General features: G+C 42.0%; 1 protein-coding gene across 1 annotated transcript in view; it reads right to left on the bottom strand.

The window, feature by feature from the left end:
* Positions 1-2088: 2088 nt before the first annotated feature.
* Positions 2089-25419, bottom strand: part of LOC136626945 (uncharacterized) — a 141911-nt gene continuing 118580 nt past the window's right edge. Inside the window, exons 9-12 of the mRNA XM_066601902.1 lie at positions 18413-18571; positions 7030-7177; positions 3801-3944; positions 2089-2851 (exon numbers count right to left, since the gene is read on the bottom strand). Of these exons, the coding sequence (XP_066457999.1) occupies positions 2406-2851; positions 3801-3944; positions 7030-7177; positions 18413-18571 (897 nt within the window). The 3' untranslated portion in view covers positions 2089-2405. The remainder of the gene's footprint in view (positions 2852-3800; positions 3945-7029; positions 7178-18412; positions 18572-25419) is intronic.

The following is a 25419-nucleotide window of genomic DNA, read 5'->3' as shown; positions in this document are numbered from 1 at the left end:
CGAGCGTGTGCGTGTGGCGTACATAGGTGCGCACAAAAGTGCACACCCACGTATGTGCACAAACACGCGTGAATGCAGGTGCGCGCATTGCTTTCAATGAATTAAAGAATTCCCTTTCTTTAATCCCCGCGGGAGACATGGCAGCGGCGGACAGGTAAGTGTATATAAATATATATATATATATAATATATATATTTTTTTTTTACACTAAAATGGATGTTTTTTATATTTAAAGCTCTTCCCTAAAAAACAATGAATGGGGGACTGGCAGACCATTACCTTCAATGGAGCCGCCAGCAACAGTCGCGGCTCCATTGAAGGCAATGCGTGTATTCCCTATGGTGCACGCATGTCCTATCTTTGCAGGCGCATGCCTGTAAAACACGGACATGTGAACACACCATAGGGAATGCATTTGATGTAATAGACGCGTGTTTTTGTGCGTGCGTATGCATACACAAAAACACGCTCGTGTGAAGCCACCCTTAGGGCTGAATTTAACTATAAACAATATTTTTGTCAGACATCATCTTTAAAAGCACCAGACTTTGACTGATGCAACATCAACTTTTACAGGAAAACTTTAATGTCCACAGTACACAGCAATGAAAACTTATGTCCAAATTTCTGTATAGATTAGTTTCACATTACATACAATAATTATATGGTTGGAGCATCGTTTTCGGATACAGAGCTCCTAAACACCCTGTTTTCATTAACTCAGCCCTGAGGTTAAATAATAGCATTCAAATTGCCTGCAGTCACAGCTGCCTCTCATTCATGCAATTTTCGGCGCATCTAGCAGCTTGGCTTCCCTGCACTCTACTGAAGCTCTTTCAGCAGGCGGGGTTTTATAATCCCCACCTGCTGAAAGAGCTGTGTCTGATTGGCTGAGCGCTCAGCCAATGAGAGACAGTGCTCAGCTATTCATTGAATTCAATAAATGGCTGAGCGCTGCCTGTGAATGGCTGAGTGCTGTGACCAATTACAGGCAGTGCTCAACAGTCATTCAATGAATGGGTGAGTGCTGTCTGTGATTGGCTGAGCACTCAGCTAATCAGACACAGCCCTTTCAAAGAGCTTCAGAGCAGTGCCAGGGACCAAGCGGCTAGACGAGCCAAGCCCCAACAGCACCAGAGAGGTGAGTATATGTTTTTGTTTATTTTTTACACAAGCTAAGCATGATTTTGAGGGAAGGGCTTATATTTCAAGCCCTTCCCCGAAAATCGTTGCTGTTGGTACTTGCAGCTCATTGCTTTCAATGGGGCCACCGCTGCTGTTGAAAGCAATGGGCACGGAGCTTCATTCCCGCGTTTTTTGCACATCCATGCAGCACTGCTTTTTGCGCAGCAAGGATGTGTGAAAAACAACGATCATGTGAACGAGGCCTGAGTGATACAGTTGCAGAGGCAATAGTACAACTCCCAAAAAGTCTTATCCATGGATCTTATTAATCAAAATACAACCCGTGTTTTAAAGACCTTGGGTGTTGTATTGACTACCTCAGTAACTATACTGGCCAGTGTGCAACCTGTATCTCTCTACATCCAACAGTTAGGCCGGATGGACATGGAAGCCGTCCGATCCGCAGCCCTTTCGCAATTGACATTGCGGAAATGTTGTGTGATCCCCGCCATCACCAAGCGACGGTGTGGAAAAATCTGTAACACACATGTCCGAATGCTCGCCGGCTGGACCATCCACAGTACAGAAGGCCGCCTGCACACGACAAGAAATAACTGGTACGCGGGGTCACTGGCCGGATTCTGGTTTTGTGCATCCGGCTTTAGATTGAGTGCATAATGCGCAATTTCAAACTAGAACAATTTTTTGTAGAAACTCCAATCCAAGGAAATAGTGAAAACATACAGAAAAATATCAATCCAAAAACTATGCCCTTTATATCCCAAATGGATACATATAATGCATCACGAAAAGTCAATGCAAGACAAGGAGAACCCATGATATTGCCATTTAAAAAAATAAGAGCATTACAACAGACGTATTACCAGTCTTGGTCAGGAACATAAACACCTAATGCTAAAATATATATTTTTTGATTTAGCAATTTTAAGCAATATTGAGCACCATAAATCATGCAGATCTACAGTATATGTGATTTTGTCTTCTTCTAGACAGGATAAACAATTTACTTTTTTATTTTATATGCAAAGTCTGGCTTAAGTCAAGTGAACATAGGAGGCCAAGAAGAAAGTAGCTACATATCCATGCTAATTAAAAATCTGCTGACAAATCAATCTGTTCTATCTGGCCAACCTTATGTAACTACAATGGGTCAGCAATGCTTGATGGTGTGAGGTCCACGATTCAGTTTGTAAAATATTAAATTCCACACTACACAAATAAAATTATCTAAATATTTTGACTTTGATGAAATCATCTGATTAAACCTGCCAAGAAGGTTGCATCTTCACACTTTTGCTTCTCTGGAGGCTTTTGCTTCTATGACGAGCTGTAATTGTACTGTGGTTTTGCGGAGGCTTGCTTTCTGGTGTTTCTTTCTTGTTAACAGGGGATGTGAGAGAGTTTTTTTCTCCAAATTCAAAAAGTTGGGATGTGCTATGTACTATTTTCCTTGTGTGATCAACAGAAGTCTGTGTTTTTCCATCTGTACTTTCACCCTCAGATTTTGAAGACTGGTCATTGGAAGAACTTCCCTTATGTTTTCTTTCCATTTTTAATGTTCTGATGGCATCTAATGCTTGATTAAGTTCTTGTCTTAATTTTTCGACTTCAAAAATGGACCGATCTCGTTCTTCTCTACAGTTTTTAAGTGAATTATCCAAAGAAATAAAGAATTCTTTGCCAAGTTTAGAAAATGCCTCTTCAGCTTTAGGGGGAGAAAAAATCAAATATATGATAGCAGAATTACAGCCTGAACTAGGATTAACCAGTTTTAGTACAAACTAAACAATTTTTATAGTAACTGCTGAAACAAAAAGTCTTAATTCTTTACACTATTACATAACATGGACTAGGACATAAAGAAATCCTACATGTAGGCATATCTACAATTACAAAATAGTCTATACCCTCTTCTAGATGGCTCCCATTATTACCCCCAGGCAGCAGCTTCTGAATGCACACCTCCACTCCCAGTCCCTGAAGTTCAGACTAATAACTGGGAGATAGATGATTGCACTAAAGGAAACTACTCGTCAGTGCCAGTCTAAAGTGATTGTTTTTATAGTGGACCATAAAGGCAAAAATTAGCAATCTTTGAAATATCTTAAAGAGGAAATAGAGTCTAAATACAGATCAATGTCGTCTCATATGCTAACCTTCATGTAGTATCAGTTTCAAAGTGCAGAACTGCAATGAACAAGTCTGCGCTCAAATAGTCCTCATGGTAGCACACAAGGGTTAAAAAAACATGCAGGGAAACCTTGTTGGTGATCTTGGACCACCAATGATGAATGAGAGGCTTACATAGAGCCCCACGTCCTTGAGCACTACTTAAGAGATTTCTATTACTGGGAATCTGACAATACTGTATATTCCAGAATCCGGATAAAAGGTTAGTGAAACCAGTAGTAGTTTGCTTGTTTTCAGCAACAAAAAATATTTTTGTAGTGCTAATGGGATTTGAGACAACAGACTTCCCAATGTCATGTTCTTAGATGTATCTAAGGTATAACAGAAGTTTATTTTGACTGGATATCACCTTTAAAGAAAATGTTGAAGCTGTGAAAGAGCGAAGAGAGGAGAATAATAGCAGGTTTTGTAAGTGCTATGTTGTTGGTGGAACATGGAAAATGAAGCACTAGTTAAATTGTTACCTTCATGCTGCTGAGCCGTTGATGGAGTCAAGGTGTCAACAGCATCCTGAATCAGTTCTGCATTATTCTTAAAAACTGTTAGGAAATTTCTCAAAGATGTTTCAGAAGCCTCAGCTTTAAGGTCAGCGTAGCAGGAAAGGACATCTGTAGGAATCAGAAACTAGATATTTAGGGGAACAGGACTGTGAAAACGTATTATTTAGCTGTACTTTAAAGTTCGTACTTTGAGCTATCCTTTTAAGTCTAAGTTAACTTCCAGGTTTAATGTAGCACAAGCATTTACTTAGTGTCTTTTGTCTTGTATTCTACTTCCTTCTCTCTTTTCAAAAAAAGTTTGACCTTCTCAACCCCGCGTTGGCTTCAGTTCAGTGGGACAGTATTTTAATCATTGCCATTATAGAAACATAACTGGGATGTTATGAAGAAGTAGTATAGGCCTATTATACATTAGTAAACAGTTAAACAACACTACACAGATAATAAAAACTCTATAGTCTAACTGACAATAGAATATCATGCAGAATCCAATCAAAAGCATTTTCCTCTATGATGTGTACTGATACTAATATGGACATGGCAAGTCAGAGCATGTGTATCAGGGGATGTCTAGCTTTTAAAACCAATTTTCAAATACTTTATTATAGAAATCTGAGTTACGGGTTGTACCATAAACACAAGTTATCCCCTATCAACAGGGTAAGGGATAGCTTCCTGAATGGTGAGGGCCCCACCTCTGAGATCTACGGCCAATATAGAGAACAAGGGACCTGTATCCCTGCCTGCTTGTCACTGCGGGGTCACTTCTTCCCCGCAGTGACATCAGAATGAATGGAGTGTTGGCCATGCATGTGTGGTCGGCGGTCCATTGATTTCAATGGGGCTGACAGTAATATCCGAGTGCAATCTCAAGCAGTTGCAATGAAAAGAAATGGAGCGCCTGTGCAACCTGCACTCCACTCAGTTGTCTCCCCACTGTGGAGGGTGCAGTGAGTCTGCAGTGAGGAGGACAGGGGACACTGAGCCCCATTCTCGGAATTGGTGGGGATCTTAGCGGTAAGTCTCCCACTGACCAGCATGTTATCCCTTATCTTGTGGATAGGTTATAGCTTGCATTTCTGTTACAACCCCTTTAACACAGTTCCCATTCCAGATATTAGCCACAGTTCTCTAGTCGTGCAGAACCCATCAGGTTGTCAGCAGCAGACCTGAACACTTGCTATCCGGTTTTTCCAAGGATTACAGATGAATTGGGTCCTAGTAGCAGGATACACTGTGATCAACGTATTGTTGGGGGAATCTTCCAACAAAAAATGGACAATGCTATTAATTTTAGCTCTTCACTCCATCAACAAATAGGACATGTACTTAGCTTGCTTATACTATCATTGTGATGTAGTGACTACTTCACAAGGTATATTGGCTCTGTTATACATATATTATATGTGTAGGTACATTATCTTTATTAGCGTCTGTGTGATGGAGAAGTGACTTCTGGTTGTGCATATTGAAACGTTTTAAGGCTGTTGAGCCATATCTGTATAGTAACTGCTTTATGATACAAATTTTGAAACAAACTAGTACAGGTACACCTCTGGTAAACTACCATTGTATATTATTAAATGGAACTAAACACTATTCCATAATATATTGTAATTATTGGAATTGCTCTTTTTACAAGGAACATTCTGACAATCACTACACTGCTGCTTATGGCTCACTCTATATATTTACCACCCATAAAGTAGTAGGCAGGGAAACAATAGGAGTATGAAATCCTCCTGGCTTTATAGGGGGGCCTTCACACATATTTATCTGTATTCTAAAAAATACCATGTGTTCCATGTGTTTTAATACTGTTTTTTACAATACTTTTTGGTGGTGGTTTTAATTTTGTGAGATTTGTACATGCTTTTTTTCTCAACAGCCTACTGGGTAAATGCAAGACAAAAATGTCACACCTAGGGCATGCTGTGTTTTGAAAAATGGCGCTGAACCCAAAAGTGCTACAAAAATGCCACAAATAAAAGCGCTGTGTATGTATCTTTTCAAATTCCAAACTCAATTTTTTAACAGCCATCACCTGCCTGGAGACCATGCTGATTGCTCTTCAGACTAATGGCCCATTTACACAGGACGATTATCCTACAGAGTTGTTCAAACTCCTGCGGGGTTTTGAACAATAGTCGTCTTGTGTAAATGCATGCACAGACTGAGCGAGAGTTGTTCAGTCGTTCAGCTTCTGCATGCAGAAAACTGAATGACTAGCTGCTCCGTGTAAACAACAGTTGTTCAATTTTGAACTACAGTCTGCTTACTGTGAATGCTGGCAGCACTCTGAGTGATCAGTGATACTCGCTCCTTGGTAACAGCACAGGAAGAAGCTTAACTTGGACGCACTGTCAGGCATCGTTTGCCTGGCTGCTCGTCTCATGTAAATGGGAATTAAACCCTATGTTTGCAGACATAAATAAGGATATTTATAGGCTATGGGCCGTCCTGAAGTCATTGTGAGGAATTTTGCAGCTTTAAAATCACCCCTACACTACAGAAATCAGTAAATATCTGATTCCGAATCTGTCATTTTTATCTTTCTACTTACTTGCATTCCCCCTGTGCACTTTGTGCAAATGCATACAGAGGACTCCTAAGCTTGTATAACATAACACAGAGGACGTCTAGGACTCCTCCTTCAGCATGCAGTTCACAACCCGTTTGTGGCCTTACAGCGGGGAAATATAAGTGAGTAGAAAAATAAAAATTACAAATTTGCAATCAGTATCTATTGTGCCACCTACAAATTACGGTCAATGAAGTAGTTTTTTAGAGGGGACAGATTTTTTTTTTTTTTTACAGAACATTGGATCTAAAAATTCTATAGTGTTAAAAAGTAGACATTCACTTTAAAGCTGTGTGTGCGTCCATGACTGGAACAAATGCCGGATTAAATGAAATTACTATATTTTGGGAAAAAATATATCCATATTACATAGTTAAAGTAAAGTAAAACAGCTAAAAATGTAAAAACTAAAAGCCCTAAAGTACTTACAAAATGAAAATGTTTAATATCTTTTTTTAACCTACTGGAAGAAGATTGTATGGTTTTCACTGTAATAAATACTAAATTACAATGACTAGGTTCTTTCTAAAGGGTAAAACTATTAAACAGTGACCAAGTTATCATGACACATGTACCTAGGATGAGCAAATGTTATTTTTATGTCTCACTAACCTTTCAGTGGAGAACAAACAACTGCCACAACATTTTCTTGAAAATTATGATATGCTTGTTTTATCCCTTGGAATAGAGCTTGTGTGTACTGAACTTGCAGGTTGTAAACACCCCTGTGGAAATCAAGCTCAGCTTCCAGAGCATGGACCTAGAAAATAAAGGTCACAAACAAAAAGAATGACAAGACATCTTACTGTTCTGACAAAAAGAAACACCTGTGGCTGATACAGTAGGGCATATGTTAAATGGTTGCTGTAGTTTCAACAGACTTTGATTACATCAGTAGTACAGGGGAATATAAGAAACTTTTTAACATAGCTTATCAGAGAAAAAAAAACTCTCTTTTTCCGTTTATCAGCTTCTTTTCCTTATCCCCACTCTTTCCTAAACTGTTTCACTCACACAGAAATACTGCTAAAATCCATCCTGGTAGACAAGACAGACTATCAGCTCACTAACAGTTCAGATTACATGCTGCCTATGCAGTTTATGAGGAGATAAGTGAGCGAGAAGCAGAGAGACACTCATACACAGATGCTGCTGCAGTTCATAGTAAGTGTTTTACAGTTTCTCAGCTACTGGAATCACATCTATACTGGTTAGTATTTCTCTGGAATATTTTTTCATGCTACTTCTGTTTCTCTATATATCATATAAGGTCATAGGAGAGCAGAATCTCCTCTTCTATATGTACATCATAGCAACTAGTCTACATCCAGCAGCCCTGGGAAAACTGAAAACTAGAAATAAAGCCTGCAGAGGTTAAAACTGCTAAAAAACAGGATACAGGTCATAAAATGGCCAGAAATAGTGTTATTCCTCATGTACACACGACAGCTTATTCTGCAACATGATTTAAAACAACATGTACACTTTAATACACACAGCATTTTTGCTGCGGATTTGTGAGCAGAAAATACGCAGAGTTCTACAGTGCACGGTGAATGAGATTTAACCCCTTAAAGACCTGGGTATTTCAGTTCCAAAGGGGCATACACTTTTAAGTGATTTTACCCATGTGCTGTTTCTACGGCCCTATTTCTTTTTTCCAGTCTGTCAAAATTGTTTTTGCTGTAATTTTCTTTTCATCAGATACAAGAGCTTCTACCTTTTTTTCACAGAAATCTTCACTTTTATCAAATTTATTAGGGGTAATGTGTATAAAAAGCAAAAGAAAAATGTCTTTATTTTAAAAATTATTATATTTACATTAAAATAAAGTGCAGGAATGGATTCATCATTGTGTTTCAGATATTTGGATATATAGTTTGTGTAATCTCAGATTACAGGGTGGATATGATGACAGTCTATGTTGGCATTGGTGGTGGGTTGTTTTTTATTTTTCATATATATATCTTATATATATCTTGTGGCAAGTTGAGGTTACACATTATTCAGATTGCCATCAATACATCAGGATGGTTGGCACACGTGCAGAAGGACTCAGGATACTTGGAGTTTCTTGTAAATCTGGCACCTGCCAGCATTTATTCCACATATTACAGCAAAGCAAACTTGCGGTACACACAGTTCCTTAGGGTTCACAAGCCACAGGGTCGCAGTCACCATCCTCCACTCGGGGCATCTAGAGGGCATCCTCCTCTGTCAGACTATTGTGTTCGGCCCAGACTGGTCAACACGGGCCTCGGGCTCCAAATGCCTAATGGCTGCTGCACAGCCTCTGACTCTGGCTGGCATCCATGTCCTCCATAATGTCAGACCTCTTGGGGAAATTCACACTGTATTTTTTTTTTATTTCACAATTTTCCACTGTAACTGGAGCCCCAATCACAGGTAAAAAATATCCCTAGGGTAATATTAGTCATTGGTAGAGCTGGTCAGAGGTCTGCTAAGACACTGCAGCTCTGACATGCTAGTGGTCACAGGCGGTCCCCATGCAGGAAACGACACTGCCGCTACTTTCATTCTCTATATAGTGCTCATTGAACGCTATGTAGCCTGTATAAAAGAAGGCAGAAGCAGTTAAAGGGGTTGTCCCGCGCCGAAACGGTTTTTTTTTTATTCAATAGGCCCCCCGTTCGGCGCGAGACAAACCCAATGCATGTGTTAAAAAAAAAAAAACGTTTAGTACTTACCCAAATCCCCGCGCTGCGGCAACTTCTTCCTTACCTTAGCAAGATGGCCGCCGGGATCTTCACCCACGATGCACCGAGGGTCTTCTCCCATGGTGCACCGTGGGCTCTGTGCGGTCCATTGCCGATTCCAGCCTCCTGATTGGCTGGAATCGGCACACGTGACGGGGCGGAGCTACGCGATGACGCGTAGAAGGGGGCGGAGCCAGAACTCCGCTCGTGCCGAGACCCAAGAGAAGGGAGAAGACCCTTCTGCGCAAGCGCGTCTAATCGGGAGATTAGACGCTGAAATTAGACGGCACCATGGAGACGGGGACGCCAGCAACGGAGCAGGTAAGTGAATAACTTCTGTATGGCTCATATTTAATGCACGATGTATATTACAAAGTGCATTAATATGGCCATACAGAAGTGCTTACCCCCACTTGCTTTCTCGGGACAACCCCTTTAACAAATGCTTCTGTCTATTCCTTCGGGTCTTCGGCTGTGTCTAACATACAAGGACCCGACGTGTTCCTGCTAGATTGAAGGAGCTTTAATCCTGCACTGTGGTTTTTTTCACTATTGAACGTGATTAAAGCCCATGAGCAAGCACTTAATGGACTAAAGAAATATCCTGTACACACCGAGGGGGAAAAATAAAAAATAAATAAAAATAAATCGACAATGCAAATTGGCCAGACTTGCAGGTTTTAAATCTGCAGCATACCAATTTACACTGGGGATCTTACCTACCGATTTCAACCCAGTAAAATGAGTGAAATCAAGTGAAAATTTGCAAGAAAATTTGCATCGAATGCGCATGTAGCCCATGCAAATTTGGTGCAGATTTTGCATTGTGAAAAATACATTCAGGGTGGAATTTCCTTGTTGACCAATACATACCGATTGTTCATGAATTTCTGACAACAAATCACTAGTTTCCAATAACTGTTATTCCTAAATATCTGATTAACTACTAAAATGGGCTCTAAACTGTGCATTTTTGGAAGTTTTTTGATAATTTATCGATATGGAGGCAACATATTTCATACAGTAAAATATACTGAGATGGTTGGTCTCAGTAAGTAGAACACTTTATACAATGTAGCTATACAGATATCGGCGATGCCAATCATGGGGTAGTATAAGAAAGGTGAACCTGAAAGTATTTAACAGTTATCAGACTGTTTAATACAAGACATAATGGATAAACTATGCGATCTTTGAATACAGGATAATTGTAGGTGAAGTTCTGGTGTGAGAAGAAACCAAACTGCTGCATTTGTGACTTATTACAGAGCAGTGGTTGTTAAGATTGGAGGATAAGATAAGACATATGAAAAAAATGGCCTACATGCCTAGTGGCAGATTTATTATGTGTTTCAACACTTTTTGTGCCTCACTGAACAGTGTTAAAAAGTGTCTAGATAAAGGGGAATGGCTCAGAGCAGTCTTAAAATGCACCAACTGTGTCATAAACATTAGTCTGAAGCACATATGTCAAACTCAATGCCCGTGGATCGAATGTGGCCCACCATGTGATTTTATGTGCCCCTCGATAAGCTCCGGACGTAGAAGGACCGGCTCCCCACTTTCCCTGGAGAACACAGCCAGCACTTGGCATAGGGGCGACGCCAGCACAGGGAGTGGGTGCTACCTTGGATTCTGAGCTCTGGCGCATACCTCCACACCGCTCTCTTCAATAACTCACAGGTGGTGGCACAGCTCTGACAGCCCTACACAGACAGTTTAGCCACTCTCCCAGATAAGAGGCTCAGTGCTAAATAGGCGGAAAGTTAAAAACGCCATCGTAGTATATAGAGCTCTATAGCCATGTTAAGGAGTGGTTATATTTAGGGCTCATTCACATGGGCGTGTGCAGTTTCAGTCTGTGAAATGCACAGCACTTTCACGCATTGAAACTATGTGTATTCACAGAATATTTGGACCTGCATTTTTTTGCAAACGTATTCACTGTGTTTTTCACATGTGCAACAAAAAAAAAAATACAAGAAGGTCTCATTGATTTCTCCTGCCTTCATGCATAAATATGCATGTATAATGCATATTCATTGTGTATTTACATAATCCCATTGACTTTAATGGGCAATTTCAGTCCGTAGTAGGGGCCAAAATAGGTTATGCTACGATTTTGTTCATGTGTGTAAAATACACATGTGTAAAATGCATGGCTGAATACCCAATAAAATGCATGGCTGAATACCCAATGCAAATCAATGGGAATTAAAGGGGTTGTCCTGCGCCAAAACGGTTTTTTTTTTTCTCAATAGCCCCCCCGTTCGGCGCGAGACAAACCCGATGCAGGGGTTAAACAAGAAAACCGCACAGTGCTTACCTGAATCCCCGCGCTCCGGTGACTTCTTACTTACCTGGTGAAGATGGCCGCCGGGATCTTCTCCCTCGGTGGACCGCAGCTCTTCTGTGCGGTCCATTGCCGATTCCAGCCTCCTGATTGGCTGGAATTGGCACGTGACGGGGCGGAGCTACAAGGAGCCGCTCTCCGGCACGAGCGGCCCCATTCAGAAAAGAAGAAGACCGGACTGCGCAAGCGCGTCTAATCTGGCGATTAGACGCTGAAAATTAGACGGCACCATGGAGACGAGGATGCTAGCAACGGAACAGGTAAGTGAATAACTTCTGATAACTTCTGTATGGCTCATAATTAATGCACAATGTACATTACAAAGTGCATTAATATGGCCATACAGAAGTGTATAGACCCACTTGCTTTCGCGGGACAACCCCTTTAAGCAGTCCGTATAACACCCGTAAAAAACACTTGCGTAATACAGAGCACAAATACGCCTGTGTGAATGAGCCCTTATAAATGGCCCTTTGAAGGCAACCATGATGCTGATGTGGCCCTTGGTGAAAATGAGCTTGACATCTCTGGTCTAAAGTAAGCCAACCAAGAGTTGGCGTCAGGAAAGTAAAAGTCTCTAACAGGTCTAGCAAGTTGCGTCAAACTTATCACATAATATGAGGCATTTCCTGCTTTATCTAGTATTACGTGGTCCAAATTTAAGATATTAATAATAAATCTGCTCATTGTCTTTGTTAGTATATGGCTATTGGATGCTGGAGCGGAGTGCAGAGTTATTAGACTTGTATAGGTAATTAGATAAGCAACTGACACACAACAATAATTATTAGTAATCCGAGCTGACAACTAGTCAGATCTCAGCCTCTTGAGGTGACTATGCACAACCGCCCAAGCTATAATATTGGTCTGACCAATCCACCATCTAATGCATATTAAATGTTCATCTAAAGTTTGTTACACAGATTTCAGGGAAAATAGGATTTAACATCTTGAATTTTAAAAACCACTCCAGTAAAAGTAATTTTTCATTTATTATGTAACTGGTCCCCCACTATATATGTCATCCAGTATTACCTCGGTTGGTTATTCTGTCTAAAAATTCCTGCAATCCTTCTCTTCAGGTGGGTCATGTGATCTCATTGTGACTGCCTGGGAACTACTTGTGTTTCTATTCTCTCCAGGAGTCACTATTTCAGTCATTAGAACATCCTGTATGATGAAACTGCATGGACTGTACCACACAAGGCTCTTGATAGAGGGGACAAACTCCTAGTATAGTTACTGATGATGATTAAAGACTCCTGTCACACAGTTATAATGAAGAGGATGACAGATCTTCCCCCCTGACTGTATACTTATAGCTTATTTAGGAGAGTACAGAGGTTATGATAATGACACTGTTCTCCAAGCCGGTTGGCCCTTTCTAGGGTGCCCCTCTAAGATGCCTGGTCCTTTGGTTCTCAATGGAAAAATAGCAAGCTGCTATCAGATGTGTCTGGCAGTGGCTTACGTTCGTGCTCAATTAGGAATGCATGCAGGCTCAGCTGAACCAGACACGCATCTAACTGAAAACCCCAATAAAAGTAAAAGCAGCAAAAATTATATATAATGTAAAACTTTTTATGACAACTAGCAGTTCTATGGAAAAGCGGCTTTCATGCGACAGTAATGAATAATTGCTGCCATAAAACTCATTAAAGGTCTTTTTTATTGCTAAAAGGGTTATCCCACAACAGAATGTTTTCCCGAAACTGACAACAGCTGCACAATATGTTGAAAAATACACACTTGTGCAAAAATAAACTTGCACTGTTGCTGCACTGCGGATATTATGCTTCCCTTTCCCGGCAGTATATATGCTGTGTGTGATGTCATTCTGCGCACTCCTGCCTTAGAGACCATATGACTGCTTGTAAACTACATTTCCCAGCAGCACCCTGGTGTGGTCTGGGTTTGTGGCATCTCCCTTATATAGAGTATACTCTGTTCTAAAGACACTGGGGTACATCTCCCATCCAAAGTCTCCATCCATATCCATTACCCCAATACACATACTTCCTCCACCTTTTGATGTAAACCAAGTTCCTTAGATGCCTACATCACTCAATCTGTAGCATTGCATGACAGTACTATTGTAATCACTCTCAGAGCTCACACCTGACAACTCTAACAAGCTCTTACTCTTTGTAAGGCTGCCTGTACACAGGCATCATTGAATTGCGTTCCCCGCAGCGATAATCCAGCCACGGGGAACGCAATGCATGCTTTCCATAGCAACGCTATGGAAAGCGCCGCCCCCCTGTCTTATCTGTCAGATAGGCTGACCACGGAGATCCGCCTGCCGGCTCCAGCTTCCGGGTTGCGGCTCCCGTGGCGGCATACTGCAACGCCCGTGGACAGGCAGCCTTACATGTCTTTACACAGTACAGGAGCTGTCAGGTACAAACTCCGGCAGCGATTTCAATAGTACAGATCGAGTGGTGCAGGCAACTAGTCTAACAGAGCTGTCAGTGGGTTGAACTGAGCAACCAGTGCTAAGAACTTCCCTCTGTGCATGCTTGTTCAGGGAAGGAGCAGAGCAATCTTCGCATGTATGGGATCCTCAGTATGCAAACTCAGCGAAAGGGAACAGTGGGGAATGCTGGAGAAACTGCACATGCTCGACCATTGAGTTAAAAACTACTGGAGGTCGTCTCCAGTAGAAGTCAGTAAAGGGATGGGATTGTGAAAGTATTGAATTCTATTTTATGCAGTAGTGTCATGTGCAAAGCAAGAAATATATGAGCAAAAGATGCATTGTAGTTACATTTTACTTACAGGGTCCAGGCAACTGCTGAGCATGCAGTTTTGTCATAATAAACCTTTGTAATGTTTTACTAGGATAAAAGTATTTGTTGACTGTCAGGGATGCCACAGTATAAAACCTCTTGAATTGCAGCAATAAAACAGAAGAGCTATGAAACATCACTCAAGTGTTTCTCATTGTACTCTTCTCCCATGCATCATAATCTAATATAAAAAAAAACCTACAGGCTTTTTCTTGTACCCCACTGACCCCTTTACGTGATCTCTGGTGGATGATTTTGGTGTCATTAGATTTGTTATATCCTCATCATCGGTGTAAGATCATAAAATTTAAGTTTGATACATTGGGTGATCTGTCAGGCAAGCCCAAAGTTCCTAGGTTGAGTCTAGAGACGCTGTTGTGCTTCAGTCAACAGCGCCGCTAGGGAGAGTCAAGCGTTGCTAAGCAACATTCATATCAAGTTGATACAGAGAATAGTGCTTACCACTCTGACTGTTGCCATGTCCCCAAAACGTGTTAGAACAAGCTGTGGACAGCGAACAGTTCAAGCCGGGTTCAAGCATAAGGTTATAATACCCTTTGAGTATCAGATAGTTCCTACCTGAATGTAGTACCCAGATCAACAACCCGCTGGTCACATAATGTCTATATTCTCTAATATCATAGTGCTCTAGAAAGACATCTAGTCCCCTCTTAAACTCCGCTATGGATTTTGTTATCACTACGTCCTCAGGCAGAGAGTATTCCACAGTCTCACACCTCTTACAGTAAAGAACCCCCTTCTGTGTTGGTGATGAAACCTTCTTTCCTCTAGATGTAGCGGATGCCCTCTTGTTACCGTCGCAGTCCTGGGTATAAACAGATCATGGGAGAGATCCTTGTATTGTCCACTAATGTATTTATACATAGTTATCTGATCGCCCCTTAGCCGTCTTTTTTCCAGGGTGAATAATCCCAATTTTGGTAACCTCTCTGGGTATTCCAGTCCTCTCATTCCATTTATTACTTTAGTTGCTCTTCTTTGAACCCCCTCAAGCACTGCTACATCTTTCCTGAGCAGTGATGTCCGGAACTATACACAGTATTCCATGCGGGGTCTGACAAATGCCTTATATAGTGGGAGAATAATGTTCTTGTCCCTCGCCCTTATGATTATTTTAATGAACCCCAAGACTTTATTAGCTTTTGCAGCAGCTGACTGGCATTGGTCGCTCCAGTTAAGTCTACAGTCCACTAGTACCCCCAGGTCGTTTTCCATATCACCTTTCCCTAGCAGTACCCCATTTAGTGTATATGGGTGACATCCGTTTCTCCTGCCCATGTGCATAACCTTACATTTATCAACATTGAACTTCATTTGCCATTTTTCTACCAAGCCCCCAGTTTATCTAGATCCTTTTGTAGCCTCCGTTGTATTAATTATCTTGCATTATTTTGTGTCATCTGCAAATATTTTACTGTTCAGCCCCTCTATCAGGTCATTGATAAATATATTGAACAGAATGGGGCCTAATACTGAGCCCTGTGGAACTCCACTAGTGACAGTGGCCCAATCAGAGTACGAACCATTTATTACCACCCTGGTTTTCTATCTCTAAGCCAGTTCTGTACCCAGATACACACATTTTCACCCATTCTGAGCTGTCTCATTTTATAGATCAACCTATTATACGGCATGGTGTGAAATGCTTTAAAAACATCCAGATATACAAGATCAATAGACTCTCCCAGGTCCAGCCTAGAGCTTACTTCATCGTAAAAGCTGATCAGATTGGTCTGACATTATCGACCCCTCATGAATCCATGCTGGGGAGGAGTTATTCTGTTGTTCGCCTTAAGGTATTCTAGGATGGCATCTCTCAGAAACCCCTTGAATATTTTTCCAGTTACTGAAGTGAAACTTACCAGCCTGTAATTACCAGGCTCTCTTTTTGTATATTGGAACCACATTAGCAATGCGCCAATCCAATGGTACAACCCCGGGGTGGATAGTGTTCATAAATATAAGAAATAGCGGTCTAGCTATTACATCACTTAGTTCTCTCAGAACCCTTGTGTGTATTCCATCCAGCCCCGGCGATTTATTGATTTTAATCCTCTTTAACCGGCTCCGCACTTCCTCCTGTGTTAGATATGCAACATGTAGCAGGGGTTCATTTTATTCCGCTGATCTTGTGTGCCATTTCTTTTTTGTTTGTGAATACACTTGAAAAGAAACTATTTAGTATATTTGCCTTCCTCCCTTTATGATTGAGAGTCACAAAAGTAATCTTGGGAATACCCCTTTAATAAGTGCTAAATATTAACAGGATAAAATAAAGTCAAAAACTAAAGTACTTTTTGCAAATAAAAAAAAAGGAAAATGTGAAAAACATTCCTCTAATTTTTCAAACAAAGTAGTTTTGAACTATGGCTATGTGACAATATTTATTTTCAATAAGATTCATAAGCACAGCTGGGCCCTACTTCCCTGTTGTCAGCAAAAACTAGAAATGGAATGATTCCACTGTGCTGTGTGCATGCTTGCTCTAAAACAAACACCTGCAGAGTGCAGGAAGAATGACATTGTTCCCACGTAGAAATATGTCACATTTTCATCTTCGTGACAGTGATTGCTATAACGTCTGCAATTTAAATGTTTACTAGGCTATCTGAAAAATAGCAATGCCTTGGTACAGAAGACTATACAAAACAAATATTAACCCAAGATGAACACAAATGTGTTAAAGAACTGCGAGCAACAAAGACAAATGGAGAAAGAAAAAGTAGGCGCAAACTTAATGGGTATTTCTATGTGCTTCTTGGAAAAGGATGATTTTTTCCAAGTGTAAAAAGAACAATTTTAATGGGATAAAACTAATCCAGCACTGAAATGATATAGTAGAGCTGCCAAGGCTCTGTTTTTAACAAGTACCTCTTAGAAGCTGCAGATAAATTGTTAGGGTAAGGACACAGATCAGCCACAACATTAAAACCACTGACGTGAAGTGATTCTGGCGTGTAAGAACGGTCTAAAACATCAAAATGGACGTATATAGTTCATTAGATATTCAGGCTCTATATTTTGAGCAGAGATTACCAAATTGAAGATATAGGTAAAGCGGGAGATGCTTAAGGCTATTGGTGATTATGCCGTCTTCATTTCCCAAAGGGACAGTAAAAAGTAAGAGCTGGAATCTAATTCATTACTATAGATGACTCATCCAATTTCTTTGTACTCATGTATCTCACCAATTGAACTGCACAACGAAGAAAAAAGAAGTTAATGAGGTTATTCAGGGAATTTTCTTTTGGAAATCTGCTCACCAGGCTGGAAAAACATGAAAAAAGTCATACTCATCTCAAAACATCAAAAAAGTCATACTCATCTCAAAACATCAAAAAAGACATACTCATCTCACCCGATCCTGCACGGTTCTCTACTTCCTGCAACAGCAATGATGTCACCAACATCTAGGGCTTGTGAATGCTGCAGCCAATCACCAGCTCACTCTTGCCGAGTATTAGCTGCAGTGTGACATTTCCCGTTGTCGAGATGTCATCACTGCTGCAGCAAAAAGTGGAGAGCAGCGGCGAACTGGACACTAGCGAAATGGGAGCTGCGAGGTTCAGATGAGGCGAGTACGATTTATTATGTTTTTCCAGCCTGGTGAGTAGATTTCCAAAAATTAATTTTCCCTGGACATCCCTGTAATGTACGTTCCAGCAGCTATAAATAGGCAGCCTTATGTTTCGTAGATACTTCATGCTAAAACTATCAGTTTGCAATGTGATAAAAGAAAATAAAGCAGGTAACATACAATTAAGATTTATATGTAGGATTGAGCGTTAATCCATATTTAAAAAAACGTAGTCTTGACCGAGGCGGTATTTTGCTATGGAAAGTGTTAAACGAATTTGGCAACCCCTTTCGAAAGTGTTTCACTGCTCTTGGTTTTCCAGAATCATGTGCCTCTATACATGCAATAAAACATAATCAAGCAGCTGTTTCCTGGTCCTGGCTGGGAAATGCTCGACTCTGTGAAAGCTCAATAGACTTTGGAGCAGCTGTTTATAATAATAGTTTTACTTCACACATAACAGCAAGCAGATCAATTGTGGAGCACTATACAATGAATAGATGATTGAATCATTGTGCTAAAGTAACGTTCGAGATACCTGTTGCATTGCCATTAGTCGGGAATAATTGGCAGCTTTCACTAATGCTTCAGCCGCTCTCTTTGCCCGCTGCTGAGGAGCACCTTTGGGAAATGCTGGCAATACTGCAAGAACATTCTCCACAGTAAATTCCTGGCTCACAGTACACTCGATTTTTGCCTGTAATATAAACATAATAAAGTCAACTGGTGGAAACCAAGAAAGCATCTTCTTCTGTAAAACCCAGGTGGAAAGAAGCTGAATAAACAGATAATATATGAGGAATTACAAAGTCGTAAACATGAATGGAAATCAAAGCACTGACAATTTTGTTAGCTAAATGTTTATAGCTCGCCTTATGTGCCCCCATGTTTTACCACCATCTACAACTAAACATAACTTGGACGAGAGCAAACAGCTACATCAATATATGTGTGATTTCTATAAACATATTCTCTTACATTTTCTATTAAAAGCTGACCAAATGTGTATATAAAATGTATTTATACAGAAGGGATCATCACTAGACTGATGTGGTATTATAGTGTAGCGAAACTTTTAAAAAGAAACTTTTCATAACTGACGAGTGACATGTCAGAAGTATTGACCAGTAGGGGCCTGGGTGCTGACACTCCCACCAATCACTAAAATAAAATGGGAAGAAGTATGCAGCTGAGTGTATGACCATTCAGGTATTATTAGCAAGAGGTGTATAGACTCCATTGTTTTGGAACACCAATACTTAGGTGTCCAATAATCCGGTCTCACGGTGACAGATTTAAAGGGAGTCTGTCACCTACTTTTAGCCCTAGAAGCTAAGCTTATGGGCTGAAAGTAGGCAACCCCTGGAGTCTGGGGATGTAAGTTTTACACTTATCTTCCTCAACCTTTCTCTGGGCGGACTACTTAGCGGCATGGCTCAATGCATTCAGCAGCGGCTTTCAGCACTCACACTGGGGGAGGAAAGAACAGGTAAGCATAAAACTTACATTCCCGGGCTCCATGGGCCACATACTTTAAGCTCATAAATGCAGCTTATAAAGCTAAAAGTAGGTGACAGACTCCCTTTAAGGAAGTTTATTATTTAGAATAAATAAGTATGAAGTAATTTAAAGTGAGAAATAAAAGAATAAGAGATAAGAATATGTTTTCACGGAGATCCTAGTCAAGAGTTATGGCAGAATCTACCTTGGGGGTTGGGGGTTATAAGGTTATAAATTGGAATTCTGGATAACTGGCAACAAGAACCACCTTACATATTGACTGACCCATTCCTGACCCAACAATTATGAGTTAATTTAATTAATACATTCTTAGTCACATTGGATTGTTTTGGTTAGAACCATCTCAAACTAGACAGAAAAACCTTGAGTTTTTTTCTAAAGAGAAACATTCACAGCACTACTGTCTCAACATACCTTGTTTACTGTAGAGTATATGAGAAATATTTAGTGACCGAAGATATGAGGCCAAATGTCAAGCCAGCATATACAGGCCCAGTTACAGCAATATACTGGCAATTAAGAAATAGAAAAACTACTGATATTTGCTATTGACTAATCTCTTCATCACCATAGACTCCAAGCAGAGGTGGAAAGAGACGAATGAGCACAGCTCTCAGCTGAGGACTTCAGCCCATTTTTGTTAGCGATTGGTGGAGATATCAGAACTTGGACCCTGAGTGATCAATACATCTGGAATGTCACTATGACATGTCAGGAGGTTTTTTTAAAAGTACAGATACCCTTTAATTTGTAATTAAGAGGCCACCATACAAGTATGACTCTAATACATATAGGGACTATTGGCCAAATCTTTTGAGAGGACCACCTCTAGAAGACCAGTTTTCAATTTTTAATGATCATCTCAGACTTTCAAAAAATCCAATATTTTGAACACACAAGCACTCAACTATTGTAACTATATTACACCCTTAGAAGTGTTGCCTTGGTAAAAAGACTAAGGAGCTACAGTATTCCATTAAAAATGACAAGGTGAAAACGTTAAAGTAGATCTGTAAAATGAAAATGCTAAATTCCCATTAGTCTATGTTAAAAATGTAAAAACAAACAATTATATTAATATCTTAGTTTATGCCAAAGGGGGAAGTGAACAGGTATAAGGTCTTCTCATTGAGGGGTGGTGGTGTGCTGTGAAGAAGTGAGTCCAAAGTTCTTCAAAGCATTCCCCTTGAGTTCTGCACAAAAGACAAACTTACCCTTTTTAATAAGGGAGAAATAGAACTAATCTACTGCTAATATGATATTACTTCATTTAGTACAGAACTTGTAGAAACAAACATAAAATCGAGAGCAGTTACTTAGCATTATATATTTTTATAATCATGTTCTTTATATACACTCTGCTCATTTTATCTTCTTTGTGCTCAAATGGGTTTCCACCAGGTTGTCCAGTTTTATTCCACACTCCATAAACATAGTAATATGTTTAATGGCTTCCTGTAAATTGACTCCAGCAACTATGCATGTACTGTATATATGCTTGATTCACGGAAATTAGATTGGGATCCCAGTTGGAAGAGGAAAAGATGAGTGAATCCAATCTGTGCAAAGTGCTGCAGAATATATTGTTGCCATATAGATTACATTAAATCAATTCACATTTTTGAATACAGATACTTATTTAGTAAATCGTTCTCTCTATATTTACATAAATATTGAGGAGGACTGTCATAAGATTATAGAATACAGACCAGGGGCCGGCAAGATGCACACTAGAATTTAGTCAATAAGATGCATTAGAAGAATTCACTTTAAATCAGTGAAACTAGCAAAACAATGTAACATTCTATAAGGGCCCTTTTTATATAGGTGTATGAGATTCTTGAGTGCAACTTGCTGCTGACAGCACACAGACACTTTGTCCGTGTGCGGTCTGATGCCTGCGGGCGGTGGATATTGCATGTCCGATTCTTGTTCATGATATGGATCAGAATAGGATATGCTGCAATTGGTCCCTGTGAAAAAAATGCCAGCATGAATGACCCAATTTACTATAATGGGTCTGAGTCCTGTCCATGAAATACACTGACGGCACATGGATGGGAATTACAGCAGTGTGAATGGACCTTAACAAGTATATAACAGCAATATCTAAATACAGGAACCAGTTTCGAAATGATTTAAAAATGTAAAAATTTAATTTTGTGTGATTTAAAAGATAAATTCAATATTTTATCCTCGGACAACTTTAAAAAGGGAGATCTGAGGCATGGGTAACTGGCAAGCAGTATGGACGTATCTCTCGGTAGCTCTGAGTATATTTTATAAATCCACACCAATCTAGCTGTGGATCTCTTCATTGTGGGTCACCAGGCAATCCCCACAACCCTAGGACTGCTTCACTTCCCACTTGTTCATTTCTGGAGCCCCTGCAGTGCTTTTGGGCTATAATGGGGGTAGTGGTCCAACCGCAGCCTGTGGCCTCTGGACTCGTACTCAGCCCCGGTAGCCGCACAAGATACATTGATCCCTGGATAGGGTCTCTTAACTGTGCCCAGGCCCTTCTGGTGATGAAAAGGGGCACACCCACCTCCGTTGCATCAAGAGTTTGCCCTTTGTGCTGAAGATTACAGGGGCTGGAAGCCCTGTTTGGAGGCCACGGTCGCTTCCCTCCCACTCCTCAGTGCACAGGTGCTGGCACCTGCTCATTCCATAAAGGCTTCTGGCAGAGAGCACACAGAGCAGTTGCCTCCACATGTCGAGACCTGAGCGCTCCCAGAAGATACTTCTGAACAGTGTAGTGCTGAGGGGATTGCAGCGTTTCCCCTCCCCCACACCCGCCCCACACTCCACATGCTTTGATGGTAAGGCCTGAAGACTGGAGCATACATCCACCCAACTGAAGGCCTCAGGTGAATGAATAGTGATGGAGGAGTGCTGTGGGAGGGGTATATACCCACTAACCCATAACCTCCAGGAACACCTGCAACTGGACTATAGCTTTCTATTTTGTAGAACATGCTCTTTAATTAATATTTTAAAAAAGTTTTGAGATTAACTACAAACAGCAGTTTGTGGCATCTCTAAACAAATCTCCGACTTTGGCCAACGTATGACTGACCTTGAACAAAAAACGGATGATATAGTTGATGTGCTGGATCAGGAACAAGCTAAATGGGATGACTACTCCACAAGGGTTGAAGCCCTAGGGCTGAAATGTGAGGACCCCAAGAATAGGAGCAGAAGGGCAAATATATGGATTCAAAGCAAGCCTGAGTCCATTAACACCTTAAAAGAAGCTGCCACTATCTATTCTCTCCATTTCTACCTTAAATTGCCCAGGAATCCTTTCGCATTGATATAATCCATTGTACCTGCTAACCTGATCTTCCGAGGGATGTCATCCTAAGACTGCACTACGCTTCGATGAGGGACCAAATTTTATTTGTTGCCCTAGACCAGTGATGGCGAACCTTTTAGAGACGGAGTGCCCAAACTGCAACCTAAAACCCACTTATTTATCGCAAAGTGCCAACATGTCAGGGGGCGGAGCTTATCACGACGTATGATTTTACCCCCGTCGTTATAAAAAGCACACGGACGCTTCAAAATAGACCGGGTGCAGATTGTGACTGCTTTTTAGATGCGGAAATACTGCGGAATTTTCCACGGTAATTCCTGCCATGTGTAAACATACCCCAGCGGTAATAGGAACACCCCAAGGCGGCCCCGGCGGTAATAGGGACACCCCACGGTGGCCCCGGCGGTAATAGGGACACCCCCGAGTGGTAATAGGGACACCCCACAGCGACCCCAGGGACACCCCATGGCGGCCTCGGTGGTAATAGGGACACCCCACAGTGGCCCCGGCAGTAATAGGGACACCCCCCAGCGGTAATAGGGAGACCCCAAGGACACCCCACGGCGGCCCCGGCGGTGATAGGGACACCCAAAGGCGGCCCCGGCGGTAATAGGGACACCCCCCAGCGGTAATAGGGAGACCCCAGGGACACCCCACGGCGGCCCTGGCGGCAATAGGGACACCCCAAGGCGGCCCCGGCGGTAATAGGGACACCCCCCCAGCGGTAATAGGGAGACCCCAGGGACACCCCACGGCGGCCCTGGCGGCGATAGGGACACCCCACGGTGGCCCCGGCGGTAATAGGGACACCCCACGGCGGCCTGCAGTAGTAATAGCGCCCCTTCCCCACCGAGACCCATATACGTACCATCCTCCTCTACTCGCCGCTGCTGCTAGCGCTGATCCCAGGTACACACTGTGACATCATTTGTGCTGCCGGACGCCTTCGGTACTGGCGTATCTTGTCACCACCCGAAGCTAGGGGTATGACAGGGTTTCCATGCAGGAATGCTTTTGTTACACCCCTAGCTTCCGATTGGCTACTTGCAAGCAGGTTCTCGCAGCAGTGTGTGCCAAGCTTTTTGCCTGGCCTCCAGGGTTACGCCAGTGCCCCCACACTCATGACACAGCCACCCCCGCTGCTGACACTGTGCTCCCAGCGCATCACACTCATGATAGTGCACTCCCAGGCCCACCTTACCCCTGTGGCCGCTGTCACTGTACTCCCCGCTGTCCCACTCAATGCCGGCTGTGTATGGCCATGTGCCCCCGCGGCCACTGTCCTTCCCGCTGTTAGCCTGCATGCCGCCGCTGTTGTTTCCCCCGCGCGCCAGCCCAAGAGGACACTGACAGCGGGGGACGAGTCCCGCTGGTGAACACTGACAGTGGCGCAGCAGCCATGGAATATGCCGGCCCGCCGCTGCAGTGAAGAAGGGAGCGCGCCGGCCCGCCAGGACTAACAGCAGGGGACCAGTCCCTGCCGCGGAGCAGGCAGGGAAGATGCTGGGCTGCTACTGCAGTGAAGAAGGGAGCGCGCCATGGACACTGACAAGGCAAAGAGGGAAGACCGTCAGAGAAAGGTGAGGGAGTACGCCGAGGACATATCTCACCTGCCAGGGCCATTGGTCCTTTCTGCCGGTATTCAGTAAGTGATGAGCGGCCGATGGTGACGCGTGCCAGCAAGGAGGGCTCTGCGTGCCGCCTCTGGCACGCGTGCCATAGGTTCGCCACCACTGCCCTAGACCTATCCTCTCTCCCAGTGGTTCCTTCTTCTGTCCAGATATTTGCTGACATTGAGCCATCAATTTTACCAAAGAGAAGACATTTGAGATCCATCACTAAGGCAATCCAATGGGCAAATATTAGATGCAGGTGGAACTTTCTGTTTGCACTACTGGTTTGCATTATTCAGAGTTCCTTCTCAATTAGATCTCTGGAGGATGGGAAGTGTATGATGGAGGATGACCGAATCACCTACAACTCTGGCGGTGGTCTGTCCCCTAGACTCCAATGAGCAACTCGAACCTGAACAACCATCAGGAGCCCTCGATGCAACCAGCCAACATCTTAAGAACTCCTGGGACAGATCTGTATCGTCAGTTGACTTCCTACTAACTAAAAGGCTTAACTGATATTCTCAATGTCATTAAGACTGTTATTGCATTTTATTTTACACTGTGCACAGCGATCTTAATCATTTCAATTATAAAGTTTTTAAAATTTATTCTAAATGATCCGTGCTCATATATATGTGAGATCATATTGTGGAAATCTGATCTGGTACTACCATTGATCAGAATGACAGAACTCTGCAGAGAAACAACTCAAAGATTTCTGCCACTATATAAACATATATGCAGGATGCTAAACAGTTCAATATTTAGGCCCATTCATTTGGTGCAAGATGCTATCACTTAATTAGACTAGAGTATGGCACCAAAGCCTGAGTGGACCAATGCATGGTTCCACAGTTCCACAAGAGACCAACTTTACATGCTCTATACCATAGCATTAACCCTAGACCTCTTCACCTTGTAAGATTATCAAATTTAAAGTGGCTTAACCCCTTTACTGGCACGCCTGGAAAATCTCTGGGGCTTGCTGCACTGACCATGCAGTTAAACCTCGGAAGATTTCCGTGGACAGCTCTAGTGCTGAAACTTGGAGAACACTGAGCTGTTCTCTGAAATCTTCCGGGGTTTTAA

Source organism: Eleutherodactylus coqui, chromosome 5, assembly GCF_035609145.1.
Source record: "Eleutherodactylus coqui strain aEleCoq1 chromosome 5, aEleCoq1.hap1, whole genome shotgun sequence".
In the NCBI taxonomy this organism is placed as follows: domain Eukaryota; kingdom Metazoa; phylum Chordata; class Amphibia; order Anura; family Eleutherodactylidae; genus Eleutherodactylus; species Eleutherodactylus coqui.
The sequence above is the reverse complement of the archived record's forward strand: the minus strand, read 5'-3'. Positions and strand labels throughout refer to the sequence as shown.